Source organism: Nerophis ophidion, linkage group LG07 (genome assembly GCF_033978795.1).
Source record: "Nerophis ophidion isolate RoL-2023_Sa linkage group LG07, RoL_Noph_v1.0, whole genome shotgun sequence".
In the NCBI taxonomy this organism is placed as follows: Eukaryota; Metazoa; Chordata; class Actinopteri; order Syngnathiformes; family Syngnathidae; genus Nerophis; species Nerophis ophidion.
Window position 1 is genome coordinate 17,427,648 of NC_084617.1, and position 15,170 is coordinate 17,442,817.

The 15,170-nt window shown below is 41.4% G+C and overlaps 1 protein-coding gene across 4 annotated transcripts in view; it reads right to left on the bottom strand.

Moving 5' to 3' along the window:
• The window catches only part of asic2 (acid-sensing (proton-gated) ion channel 2), a 755,611-nt gene that overhangs the window by 77,747 nt on the left and 662,694 nt on the right, over nt 1-15,170 (bottom strand). For all 4 annotated transcript variants that reach the window (XR_009807424.1, XM_061905484.1, XM_061905483.1 and 1 more), the window contains one exon: nt 6,579-6,729. Coding sequence is in view for 3 of the 4 variants with exons in the window: in XM_061905484.1 (XP_061761468.1) it covers nt 6,579-6,729 (151 nt within the window). In the remaining variant the exon portion in view is untranslated. The remainder of the gene's footprint in view (nt 1-6,578; nt 6,730-15,170) is intronic.

Below are 15,170 nucleotides of genomic sequence, written 5' to 3' on the forward strand. Positions count from 1 at the left end.
AACTTTTATTAGTAGATTGCACAGTAAAGTACATATTCCGTACAATTGACCACTAAATGCATACTTGCCAACCCTCCCGGATTTTCCGGGAGACTCTCGAAATTCAGCGCCTCTCCCAAAAACCTCCCCGGACAAAATTTCTCCCGAAAATCTGCCGAAATTCAGGCGGAGCTGGAGGCCACGCCCCCTCAAGCTCCATGAGAACAGACTCAGCAATGTTGTGACCCTCTTAAACAGGACAATAATGCCATCTACTGTACATAGAATAGAATAAAATGTACTTTATTGATCCCTGGGGAATATTCAGCACCACAGTTCACTCACAATAAACAATGATAATAATAAATAATATAATATATATAATATATTATATATACAATATATAATATATGAATAATATAAATATACTCTACATATATTCTACATATATATATACATATATATATATATATATATATATAGATATAGATATAGATATAGATATATACGAGGATGTCGTAGTGGTTTGTGCAGCCCTTTGAGACACTAGTGAATTAGGGCTATATAAGTAAACATTGATTGATTGATTGATTTAAGTGCAGTTAAGGAACATATGCTGATATTTCATATATATTATATATATTCATATATATTATATATTATTTATATTCATATGTATTATATATTATATTTATTCATATATATTATATATATGAAAGACTCGCATTGGTGAATTTTACTACTCCCCTCTTAACCACGCCCCCAACCACGCCTCCACCCCACCCCCCACGTTAATCAATTCATGGTAATACTACTACTTCATACTATGATCCCGGACACTTGAATCGACGCCAACAATAAATACATTCCTGTATCCAGACCCTCACCAAAATATAAATGTTCCGAGTTGGCAGCAATGACACAACAAAGCTGGTGGTTTTGCAAGGCAAATAAAGTGTTATTTATATGCACTATTGTGTTTATTATTGATTTGTTTGTGCTCATGGGAAGTGTTAACACGTTCCAGGCGCTCGCATTACACATGCATGGGGAAAAAATAACAACAAAAAAACAGCCACTATGAATTTTTTGCAGCGCCCTAGAGCAGGAAGCTGCGTTTCCAAGCAACAGGCCGTTTGTTTCCTCCGCCTTGTTAATCTTTCATCGGAATAAAACTTGTTTTTTAACGTCCGTCTTTTATTAAAAGGTTCCTGTCCTGTTCGTTTCGGGGGCTTTTAAAACGATATTGGATCCCAGTGGAGCGCTATAGTAAGTGTATTGTAATAAAACACTCCATAAATATCCACTTATGTACAGGGAAAATCTGCATTCTTCTCCCCTTAGCCGACACAGTCAGATTCCGCAGCCTTCTCCCCAACTGTTGACCACCACCTCATGATGTGAGACTTCCACAGCATGTGCAACACTTAAACACACAGCTAGCAACTACACAACAGCTAAGCAAACAATAGATAGATAGATAGATAGATAGTACTTTATTGATTCCTTCAGGAGAGTTCCTTCAGGAAAATTAAAATTCCAGCAGCAGTGTACAGAGTTGAGATCAATTTAAAGAAAAAAGTAAAAAGTAAATAATGGGGGTTTAAAAGGAAAAAAAATAGAGAAATATTACAAAAAGAATAAAAACAATGGGAATAACAATATAACAGTAAAATAAGAATATAACAAGACAAAGTAGGCAGTAGTGACCATGTTACGAAAAAACGTATTGCACTGTTAATGTTTTGCATCCCCTGTCATCCTAATACCCCCCGTCCCCCGTCCCAGAGAGGAGTTGTACAGTCTAATGGCGTGTGGGACAAAGGAGTTCTTGAGTCTAATAGTCCTGCACTTGGGATGAAGCAGTCTAGCACTGAACAGGCTCCTCTGGCTACTGATAACGCTATGCAGAGGGTGACTGGCATCATCCAGGATGCTCACTAGTTTGTCAACAGTCCTCTTCTCTGCCACCGTCACCAGTGAGTCCAGTTTCATTCCGATTGTAGAACCGGCCCGCCTGATCAGTTTCTCAAGTCTGGAGCTGTCCTTCTTAGATGTACTGCCCCCCCAGCACACTACCATGTAGAACAGAACACTGGCAACCACAGACTGGTAGTACATCCACAGGAGTTTTCTACAAATGTTGAAGGAGTGCAGTCTCCTGAGGAAGTACAGCCTGCTCTGTCCTTTCTTGTACTGGTGGTCCGTGTTAACAGTCCAGTCCAGCTTATTGTCCACCCAAACCCCGAGGTACTTGAATGAGTCCACGGTCTGTACCTCAACTCCCTCAATCACAATAGGTTGTGACCGTGGACTCGACCTCCCAAAGTCAATGACCAGCTCCTTGGTCTTTGACGGATTGAGCTGCAAGACGTTCGTGTGGCACCAGACAACAAAGTCCCTCACCAGGTTCCAAAACTCCTCCTCTCTGCCGTCCCTGATGCACCCGACGATGGCTGTGTCATCCGCGTACTTCTGGATGTGACACAGCTCTGAGTTGTAGCAGAAGTCAGCGGTGTACAGGGTGAAGAGAAGAGGGGCCAGCACCAATAGCACACACGCTAGACATACGTAATAATGAGTGAACAATGTTGCAGTGTAAAACAGCACATTTGTCAATATAAACAAGTATCAAATAATTATAGTTGCATATTACTTACACCTGTAGTGGAACATTTGTGTCCTAGGGTTACCACCAAACTAAATGCATTGGGAAAGACACGACATGAGAGGACAAGTCACCCTGACCAAGTTGGTGGGGTGACAAGACATAAGAGGTCAAGTCACCCTGAACATTGGACAGTTACATAAGTTATTGTAATACAAATCAGGCCATCATGAAGCGTATAAATAAGAAGGTTAGACCAAGCCTGGAGTGCGCTCTTATTAATTCTTTTCATGAGGGTGCACCATCTTTTGTCTCCGGAGACACTGTCTGTTTTCATATCGATTCAATCCAACTTTGTACTATCTGATTGTGAGTAAAGTAAGTATGGGGCGGCATAGCTCCGTTGGTAGAGTGGCCGTGCCAGCAACTTGAGAGTTGCAGGTTCGATTCCCGCTTGTGCCATCCTAGTTACTGCCGTGGTGTCCTTGGGCAAGACACTTTACCCACCTGCTCCCAGTGCCACCCACACTGGTTTAAATGTAACTTAAATATTGGGTGTCACTATGTAAAGCGCTTTGAGTCACTTGAGAAAAGCGCTGTATAAATATAATTCACAATTCACAATCAAAACTGTTGTAACAAACTCTCTACTGTTCCTGTTTAAGAGTCTGACTTTTCGACCACATAAAATTGGCGTCACGAACAGGATGAGGCCCCGGGTTAAATCCCCGACATTTCTACTACACACCTACAAAGTCTCCAAGGCAGAAGCACATTAGAAATGATCCAGTAACAAACGTGTCCGCATCACTGCTAAGCAAACAATAGCACACACGCTAGACATACGTAGTAATGAGTGAACAATGTTGCAGTGTTAAACAGCACATTTGTCAATATAAACAAGTATCAAATAATTATAATTGCATATTACTTACACTGGTAGTGGAACATTTTAGTCCTAGGGTTACCACCAAACTAAACGCACTGGGAAGGACACGACATGAGAGTCACCCTGATCAAGTTGGTGGGGTGACATGACATAAGAGGTCAAGTCACCCTGAACATTGGATAAATAAATAAATGGGTTGTACTTGTATAGCGCTTTTCTACCTTCAAGGTACTCAAAGCGCTTTGACACTACTTCCACATTTACCCATTCACACACTGATGGAGGGAGCTGCCATGCAAGGCGCTAACCAGCACCCATCAGGAGCAAGGGTGAAGTGTCTTGCTCAGGACACAACGGACGTGGCGAGGTTGGTACTCGGTGGGGATTGAACCAGGGACCCTCGGGTTGCACACGGCCACTCTTCCACTGCGTCACGCCGTCCCATACAGTTACATAAGTTATTATGATACAAATCAGGCCATCATGAAGCGTATAAATGAGAAGGGAAGACCAAGCCTGGAGTACGCTCTTATCAATTCCTTTCACGAGGGTGCACCATCTTTCGTCTCCGGTGACACTGTCTGTTTTCATATCAATTCAATCCAACTTTGTACTATCTGATTGTGAGTAATTAAAACTGTTGTAACAAACTCGCTATTGTTCCTGTTTAAGAGTCGACTTTTCGACCACATAACATTGGCGTCACGAACAGGATGAGGCCCCGGGTTGAATCCCCGACATTTCTACTACACACCTACAAAGTCTCCAAGGCAGAAGCACATTAGAAATGATCCAGTAACAAACGTGTCCGCATCACTGCTAAGCAAACAATAGCACACACGGTAGACATACGTAATAATAATTGGACAATGTTGCAGTGTTAAACAGCACATTTGTCAATATAAACAAGTATCAAATAATCATAATTGCATATTACTTACACTGGTAATGGAAAATTTTAGTCCTAGGGTTACCACCAAACTAAACGCATTGGGAAGGACACGACATGAGAGTCACCCTGATCAAGTTGGTGGGGTGACATGACATAAGAGGTCAAGTCACCCTGAACATTGGATAAATAAATAAATGGGTTGTACTTGTATAGCGCTTTTCTACCTTCAAGGTACTCAAAGCGCTTTGACACTACTTCCACATTTACCCATTCACACACACATTCACACACTGATGGAGGGAGCTGCCATGCAAGGCGCTAACCAGCACCCATCAGGAGCAAGGGTGAAGTGTCTTGCTCAGGACACAACGGACGTGGCGAGGTTGGTACTCGGTGAGGATTGAACCCGGGACCCTTGGGTTGCACACGGCCACTCTTCCACTGCGCCACACCATCCCATACAGTTACATAAGTTATTATGATACAAATCAGGCCATCACGAAGCGTATAAATAAGAAGGGAAGACCAAGCCTGGAGTACGCTCTTATTAATTCCTTTCACGAGGGTGCACCATCTTTCGTCTCTGGTGACACTGTCTGTTTTCATATCGATTCAATCCAACTTTGTACTATCTGATTGTGAGTAATTAAAACTGTTGTAACAAACTCGCTATTGTTCCTGTTTAAGAGTCGGACTTTTCGACCACATAACATTGGCGTCACGAACAGGATGAGGCCCCGGGTTAAATCCCCGACATTTCTACTACACACCTACAAAGTCTCCAAGGCAGAAGCACATTAGAAATTATCCAGTAACAAACGTGTCCGCATCACTGCTAAGCAAACAATAGCACACACGGTAGACATACGTAATAATAATTGGACAATGTTGCAGTGTTAAACAGCATTTGTCAATATAAACAAGTATCAAATTACTATAGTTGCATATTACTTACACCTACAAAGTCTCCAAGGCAGAAGCACATTAGAAATGATCCAGTAACAAACGTGTCCGCATCACTCAAATTACTGCATGACGAGCTTAATGAATTAATGCGGCCGCTTGCTCTCACAAATAAAACAATTACCACTCCACTTCAACTTAAAAACAGCATGCCTTCATTCTAGACAAATAACCCTACGTACCATTGTTCTTTGTTTGACTCATTTCACTTTTTTGAACCTTTTCTAACATTCCACAAAAACAAAATAATACAATGTATGACTCCTGCTGATATCGTATCGCCGCAATGTCAGTATCCGTCAATACTCAGGGCTCCTATATCGGCATCGTATCAAAAGTGAATAAGTTGTATTAGGACTGTGCAGTAGGAAGGGGATTCACCAGGCCTCATTCGTCACGGTTTACCTGACACAGGAAACGTAAAAAATCAACACTTTAGTTGCCAGCTGGCAGCAGAGGGTTGAATATCTTAAAAATGTGTTTTGTGGCGATTCCAAGTTTGACCACAGTGTCCAGGGTTTAGCTCTGTAAAATGATTAACCCCGCCATTCTTCCTCTAATGCGAGATCCACACTACCATGAATTGATTCATGTGGACCCTGACTTAAACAAGTTAAAAAACTTATTTGGGTGTTACCATTTAGTGGTCAATTGTACAGAATATGTACTGAACTGTGCAATCTACTAATAAAAGTACCAATCAATCAATCAATCAATCAATCAATCAATCAATCAATCAATCAAAATCCACCCAGGAATGGAACCATATGAGTCCCTTTCCTACTGTAAAATGTCTGAACAGTTTATAATGTAGCAGAGTGTCTTTTTAAGGAGGTGTGCAGGATTGTTTCCTTAATAATTAATAACAATTAGTGATGGCCCTGCGATAAGGTGGCGACTTGTCCAGGGTGTACGCCGCGTTCCGCCCGATTGTAGCTGAGATAGGCACCAGTGACCCCAAAGGGACTAAGCGGTAGAAAATGGAACAATTAATCATCAAAACAGCACAAATTACACCCAAAAAAAAAATTATATTTCAATTTTATCTCACAGAAAATGAAGATAAATAAGTATTTTCTTTGTTGGTATGTACATTGAGATATTTTAACGTAATTTTTTTCCCTCACTTCACTTACTCTGATTCTGTAAATCGTTGTGTTTGTTGCATACATTACCTGACAGACCTAAGTAGACATAACCGACCACGACATAACCGCCGCTATAAAGGACAGGTGTGTGCGTCTCACCTGTGTCCCCCCACACCGGCAGGTACTCGTCCTGCTGGATGTCCAGCATGATCTCCAGGCCGTTCCCCGTGCCGCCCTTCATGGTGGTGCGCAGCGACTTGCCGTCCTCGGCCGCGTTGAACATGTAGCACTTGCCGTACCTGGTGAACACCTGCGGACAACACCACAGGGGTCAAAGGTGAGCGCGACCACGCGCCCGAGGCAGAGACAACCGTACTTCCTTAACTCGATGGTGTACTTCATTTCATTTTTCATTTTTTTAATTAGGTAAAAAAAAAATAAAAAAAAAATGGAGATTAAAATCTCTTTCTCTCGAGAGTGACCTGGACAAGAGGGCAGCAAAAACAGGTTTCATGAATTAAAAAAAACTACCAAAAAAACACCAGTCACACACTATAGTTAAAAGTACAAAGGCCAGAAGTTGGCAGATCTGTCAGCGTAGCAATCCTGTTCTGTCTCCCTGCAATGTTTGATCCTGTTCTGTCTCCCTGCAATGTTTGATCCTGTTCTGTGTCCCTGCAATGTTTGATCCTGTTCTGTCTCCCTGCAATGTTTGATCCTGTTCTGTCTCCCTGCAATGTTTGATCCTGTTCTGTCTCCCTGCAATGTTTGATCCTGTTCTGTGTCCCTGCAATGTTTGATCCTGTTCTGTCTCCCTGCAATGTTTGATCCTGTTCTGTCTCCCTGTAATGTTTGATCCTGTTCTGTGTCCCTGTAATGTTTGATCCTGTTCTGTGTCCCTGCAATGTTTGATCCTGTTCTGTCTCCCTGCAATGTTTGATCCTGTTCTGTCTCCATGCAATGTTTGATCCTGTTCTGTGTCCCTGTAATGTTTGATCCTGTTCTGTCTCCCTGCAATGTTTGATCCTGTTCTGTGTCCCTATAATGTTTGATCCTCTTCTGTGTCCCTGCAATGTTTGATCCTGTTCTGTCTCCCTGCAATGTTTGATCCTGTTCTGTGTCCCTGTAATGTTTGATCCTGTTCTGTCTCCCTGCAATGTTTGATCCTGTTCTGTCTCCCTGCAATGTTTGATCCTGTTCTGTGTCCCTGTAATGTTTGATCCTGTTCTGTCTCCCTGCAATGTTTGATCCTGTTCTGTCTCCCTGCAATGTTTGATCCTGTTCTGTGTTCCTCTAATGTTTGATCCTGTTCTGTGTCCCTGTAATGTTTGTCTGATCTTGAATGGGATTGTGTTGAAAATTTTAATTTCCCCTCAGGGATTAACAAAGTATTTCTGGTTTACAACACAAAAATAAAAGGTTTCAATAAAACTGCAGGAAGTACCGGGCAACCAAAGGAGGCTTTTAATTTAACACGCACACGATACTGTCGTCAATGTATTGTCGAATGAGCTACATGTATGTATGTATGTACAGTGGGGCAAAAACGTATTTAGTCAGCCACTGATTGTGCAAGTTCTCCCACTTAAAATGATGACAGAGGTCTGTAATTTTCATCATAGGTACACTTCAACTGTGAGAGACAGAGTGTGAAAAAAAAAATCCAGGAATTCACATTGTAGAAATTTTAAATAATTTATTTGTAAATTATGGTGGAAAATAAGTATTTGGTCAACCATTCAAAGCTCTCACTGTTGGAAGGAGGTTTTGGCTCAAAATCTCACGATACATGGCCCCATTCATTCTTTCCTTAACACGGATCAATCGTCCTGTCCCCTTAGCAGAAAAACAGCCCAAAAGCATGATGTTTCCACCCCCATGCTTCACAGTAGGTGTGGTGTTCTTGGGATGCAACTTAGTATTTTTCTTCCTCCAAACACAGCGAGTTGAGTTTATACCAAAATGGATACATGGATGATACAGCAGAGGATTGGGAGAATGTCATGTGGTCAGATGAAACCAAAATAGAACTTTTTGCCCCACAGTATGTATGTATGTACCGTATTTTTCGGAGTATAAGTCGCACCTGCCGAAAATGCATAATAAAGAAGGAAAAAAAAAAACATATATAAGTCGCACTGGAGTATACGTCGCATTTGATAAAAGGCAACACCAAGAATAGACATTTGAAAGGCAATTTCAAATAAATAAAGAATAGTGAACACCAGGCTGAATAAGTGTATGTTATATGACGCATAAATAACCAACTGAGAAGGTGCCTGGTATGTTAACGTAACATATTATGGTAAGAGTATTCAAATAACTATAACATATAGAACATGCTATACGTTTACCAAACAATCTGTCACTCCCAATTGCTAAATCCCATGAAACCTTATACGTCTAGTCTCTTACGTGAATGAGCTAAATAATAATATTTGATATTTTACGGTAATGTGTTAATAATTTCACACATAAGTGGCTCCTGAGTATAAGTCGCACCCCCGGCCGAACTATGAAAAAAACTGTGACTTATAGTCCAAAAAATACAGTATTTCTGATTCCGATTTACAATACAAAAATAAAAGGTTTCAATAAAACTGCAGAGAGTAACGGGCATCAAAAGGAGGCTTTCAATTTAACATGAACACAAATACTGTCGACAATGAATTGTCGAATGAACTTGCATGTATGTATGTATGTGTGTATGTATGTAAAACTTTGTGTCTTGATGTCAAGGACAAATTTCTCTTCGGAGACACTAACGCCAATTATCATTATTATCAAATACCAAACACAAACACATGCACACATATGAACAAATGAATGCACGGCCGAAGAACAGAGGGGACATGTGAGTAAACAGTGACAATGGCCACCAGGACGCTGACACAAAGCGCCCCCATAAGCACGGCCGATAACCCCTGATAAAGAAGGCTCTCTCTGAGGAACGCTGGAAAGTAAAAGTAATAAAACCTGTAAAATAGTAGGAACCATGAGCAGGAATAAAGGATAAAATACAAGTAAGACATGTGAATAGTAAAACAAATAAAACAATTCATATACAGTAAATATATGATAAATAAATACAACTAAATAAAATATTGCATAACTAATAAGATAAAAAGTAAAGTATGAATGACTTCAATAAAAATTAATAGATATTAGGTAAAAGCCAAATCAAAAAGGGTTAGGGCTAAGCCTGCTCTTTAAAACATGAACGTTCTCCGCAGCCCTGAGGTCCTCCGGCCAGCTGTTCCACAGACGGGGTCATGATGGTGGAAAGATGCCATCCCATGAGTTTTTGTCCTGACTTTTGGAATAACTAGGAGATAAGTGCCAGAGGATCTCAGAGCCCGCGAAGATTCTTTGGGTAAAAGCAAATCTGAAAAATAGGACAGCCCAGTACCATAAAAACATTTATAAACCACAAGAAAAACCTTAAAATTGTTACTGAACACACACGGGGAGCCATTGAAGACATTTTAAAACTGGTGTAATGCGAGCCCACGTCTTGGATCATGGCATATTCTGGTTTTGGTTCTGTTTGTTATCACATTCTGTCTAGTATTTGTCTTCCTCAGTTCTTTGTGGCACTTCCTGGTTTTGTTCCGTTGTCATAGTTACCCATTTAGTGTCACCTGTCTCTCCTTTGATCACGCGCACCTGCCCGTGATTAGTTATCTCCCTATTTAAGACCGGCTTTGTTTGACATTCTTTCTTGGACTCTTCTTTGCTTCACGCTACAGTTGACATCGCTCTTTCCAGCCTTGTGGTAACTACCTTCGTGTACATTAGCTTCCATGCTATTTCAGTTGTTTGTCCCTGGCTCATGCCAGCGCTTTCTGTTTTGTTTGTTAGTGCCTTCGAGCAAGTGTTTTTGGTTCTTAGACTGTTTTAGTTAGTAAGTATAAATTATTGTTCCTACCTCACGCTGTGTCCATCTTCGCTGCACCCACGAGAGAACAACTCGTCACAACAATGCCACCAAGACGTCACAAAAAACATGCATTAGCTTCCCCGTGTTGACCTGAGAGAGAATTGGGCGAACTCTGGCTCTATTCTTAAGATGGTTTGTTGTATTTTTTTTTATAAGTGGTATAAAACTATGTCAAAAAATAATAAACAGGGTGTTTATGTTCATACACCTTTTCCATGGCCAAATTCAAGCTCTTTTTAAGGACTTTCAAGATCAATTTTCCAGTTTTTCCAGTACCCTTCAAACGGCGAAAACCAGTGTGAATCAATCCATAGCCTTTTTGTTTGGAAAAATACGGAAAAACTGCTAAAACCTAAGCCTGACTTTGAATCAGCAGTTATCATTAACTGAATGGGGCATTGAAAATGATGCAGTGTTTCTGTAGACTATTCAACGTCATTGGTGTTTGCAAACGTATCTCCATTGGTGTTGTTTTTCTAATTTCTTGTTCTTTTTCTTACTTACAGCACTCAATGACATCAAACAGCACAGATTGATTCAAACTGTATTTGTGCTTGTAAACTGCATAATGTGATATAAATACATGCACCTTCAAAATGTCAATATCACTCATTTTTTAACAAAACTGTGCGTCGGTTGGGGGCGCGGGGGTGTGAAATATATTCCGGGGGTGTCACGGATGCAAAGGATTCTGGGTATTTGTTGTGTTGTGTTTATGTTGTGTTACTGTGAGGATGTGCTCCCGAAATGTGTTTGTCATTCTTGTTTGGTGTGGCTTCACAGAGTGGTGCATATTAGTAAGAGTGTTAAAATTGTTTCTATCACAACCATCAGTGTACTCTGTATCACCCAGTATGCCTTTAAATCTTGTACGTGTGATTGCAGAAATTGCATATAACATGTTGCTGAATAACAATCGGTTTGTTCATGTTGTTGAAGGTGTCAAAGGCAATGGCTTCACAGCACGCCCTTATTTTTGTCATCAGGATGAACACCATTGGATATTCGCGAAAACGTTAGCGGCCCCCATTATCTTCTTTACTCTGTGAAATGGGTTTAAATAGCTCTTTGAGTGGTAAAGGTGGTCGACCTCTGATGTATTTGAAACGGGCAGGTGGCGGGCTTCACGGTGGCAGAGGGGTTAGTGCGTCTGCCTCACAATACGAAGGTCCTGCAGTCCTGGGTTCAAATCCAGGCTCGGGATCTTTCTGTGTGGAGTTTGCATGTTCTCCCCGTGAATGCGTGGGTTCCCTCCGGGTACTCCGGCTTCCTCCCACTTCCAAAGACATGCACCTAGGGATAGGTTGATTGGCAACACTAAATTGGCCCTAGTGTGTGAATGTGAGTGTGAATGTTGTCTGTCTATCTGTGTTGGCCCTGCGATGAGGTGGCGACTTGTCCAGTGTGTACCCTGCCTTCCGCCCGATTGTAGCTGAGATAGGCGCCAGCGCCCCCCGCGACCCCAAAAGGGAATAAGCGGTAGAAAATGGATGGAAGGTGGCGGGCGGTTGCGGTTGCTGATAAAATGTTGGTTTGGGTGTACGGCGGGTGGATGACGACTTTGGTAATGCGGTTGCGGATGATATTATTGCCTATCCGCGCATCTCTACTAGCCAGTCAAGTTAAGTAGACGAGGAAAATAATAGAGCAAGAAATGCATACAACCATGTTGTGTAAAAACTACAAAATCCTTCATATTAACTAGGGATGTCCAATAACACCGGCCGATAAATGCTTTAAAATGTTAAATTATCGGTATTGGTTTCAATTATCGGTATCGGTTTCAAAAAGTAAAATGTATGAGTTTTTTAAAACGCCGCTGTGTACACGGATGTAGGGAGAAATACAGACCGCCAAAAAAACCTTAAAGGCACTGCCTTTGCGTGGCCGGCCCAATCACATAATATCTATGGCTTTTCACACACACACACAAGTGAATGCAATGCATACTTGGTCAACAACCATACAGGTCACACTGAGGGTGGCCGTATAAACAACTTTAATACTGTTACAAATATACGCCACACTGTGAACCCAAACCAAACAAGAATGACAAACACATTTCGGGAGAACATCCGCACCGTAACACAACATAAACATAACAGAACAAATACCCAGAACCCATTGTAACACTAAATGTTCCGGGACGCTACAATACATATCCCCCCGCTACCCCCTAACACCCTACCTAAACCCCGCCCACCCCCAACCCTGCCCACCTCAACCTCCTCATGCTCTCTCAGGGAGAGCAGGTCCCAAATTCGTGTAGCTTTCATTTCTAAGGAAAATATTTTTTATATTTTTTTCCATTTTACAAATTCGCCTATTGAGTCAGACTGCCGAAAAATATGATGAACATTTCCAAGCATTTCACAAAAATTCAAGCATTTTTTTTCAAACCTCGAAAACACAACTTTCTAAAATCCAAGCTTTTTCAAGGTTTTTAAGCACCTGTACGAACCCTGAATATAATACTAATAGCTACTTCTCACCTAGAGCTGCTCTTTTTTTTTTTCTTTTTTTCTTTTAACAATAAGCAGGAGAAGACACTTTCAATCCCTTTAAAGCAATTAGTAATTTTCCACTAGGGACCAAGCCATTAGGAGCACCACAAAGATCAACAAGAACAACACACACACACACACACACACACACACACACACACACACACACACACACTACTGTGAGGAACGACTTCCACTCCTAATGGCTCTGTGCTAAAGTAGCAGCTCACAGGTAATACCTTGAAGGTGTTTATGAATAATACATTCAAATAGCACAAATGACTGTGTGTGTGTGTGTATGTGTTAGTGCGTGCACCAGTATGTACGTGGTTGTGTAGTCTTGAGGTCCCCACTCATGAATAGCAACCATCATAATCGACTGCGCTGCGGCAGTGACTGATGGAAAGGAAGCAACGGAGACAGAGAAATAAACAAAGTGCGGCCACTCCGTAGTCAAATTAAGATTGTTGTCTTTGTTTAGTTTCTCAGTATTAGGCTGACAGGACATAATGCAGCGAGTCGCAGTATTTTGTGTACATTATGTAATGTATAGTGCATGCAGAGTAACCGTGTTTAGAGGTGTGTCACGGACTCTGCAGCTCCGCCCACCTCGTTTGCCCAACACGAACATATCTCATTTGAGAAGAATGGAGATAACGAGGCCACTTATTGCAATCAGCGGGAAAGACTCCGACACGTTCCGGCACAAAATAAATCACGCCATTAAAAGAACATAACGAGATGTTCTCATATGAGCTCGTCAAACACACATGTTTTTTTTATACTTTTAAAAACAGTATTATTACTCATTATGATCACAGTAGTCTCGCTAGTGATTTACTGAATAAAAAAAACAACTACTTGGCTGCGTTTCTGAGAAGAATTTCCAAAGTTCCTTGCGCTGCAATATGTGGAATATTATTTTGATATAGAGCTGTACAATAAAATGATATCAATATGTATTGCGATAGACACATAGTCGATATCAATAAAAAAACCTGGGCTGAATTGAGAGGGAACAGCATAAAGACCAGTGTAGCCAAGGAACCTTTGCCGGAACGTAGTTTAACTCTCACAGTAAGCATCACGTCTCTGGCTTCCCTCCCTCCGTACTTGCTCGCCTTCTCTGTGCCCTTCCTTGTTCCCTTGTTGATGTCCTTTATCCCTTCCACAGTTTATGATCAAGTTGTGCATCTCGACTACCATCTGGATTCCTGACTGCTTTCCCTGATCCTCGACCCCTGTCTGGACACGGAAATTGTTGCTTCTCTCCTGTCCATGGACTATTTTTTTGCCTAGCCCCCTTGGTTCGACAAAATATACATTCAACACGCACAGACAACAAAGCCTGGTAACATTTACATTTTTAATTCTGCACATCGTCTTACAGCAGTCACTTGAAGTAGCATACACACCCTACACACTCATCATAAGGTTTAATAAACCTGTTGAAGTCAGTTCTGCCGCGGTGTTGTCTCCTTCCCCCTGCTGTACATAACATTTTCTGTGTAAATAAATCATATCACAACATATATATCTGCGGCATACAGTCGGGTGCAGCTGATTTAAATAGTTTTTTTTTCTCTTCTAAAATTGAGTGGGTGCGGCTTATATACCAGTGCGCCCTATAGTCCGGAAAATACCAGTAGCCATGGGACTAAAAATAAATACAATGTCAGACGGACGGGATCAGCTTTTGAGACCAGCATTAACTGGTATAGAGATGTCCGATAATATCAGACTTCAGATCTCATCGGCCAATAAATGCTTTAAAATGTGATATCAGAAATTAACGGTATCGGTTTCAAAAAGTAAAATGTATGACTTTTTTAAAACGCCGCTATACAGAGTGGTACACGGTTTTAGGGAGAAGTACAGAGCGCCAATAAACCTTAAATACACTGCCTTTGCGTGCCGGCCCAATCACAAAATATCTACGGCTTTTCACACACACAAGTGAATGCAAAACATGCTTGGTCAACAGCCATACAGGTCACACTGAGGGTGGCCGTATGAACAACTTTAACACTGTTACAAATAAGCGCCACACTGTGAACCTACACCAAACAAGAATGACAAACAAATTTCGGGAGAACATCCGCACCGTAACACAACATAAACACAACAGAACAAATACCCAGAAACCCTTGCAGCACTAACTCTACCGGGACGCTACAATATACACCCCGCGCCCGCTACCCAATACCCCGACCCCCCGAACCCTGCCCACCTCAACCTCCTCATGCTCTCTCAGGGAGAGCATATCCCAAATTCCAAGCTGCTGTTTTGAGGCATGTTAAAAAAAAA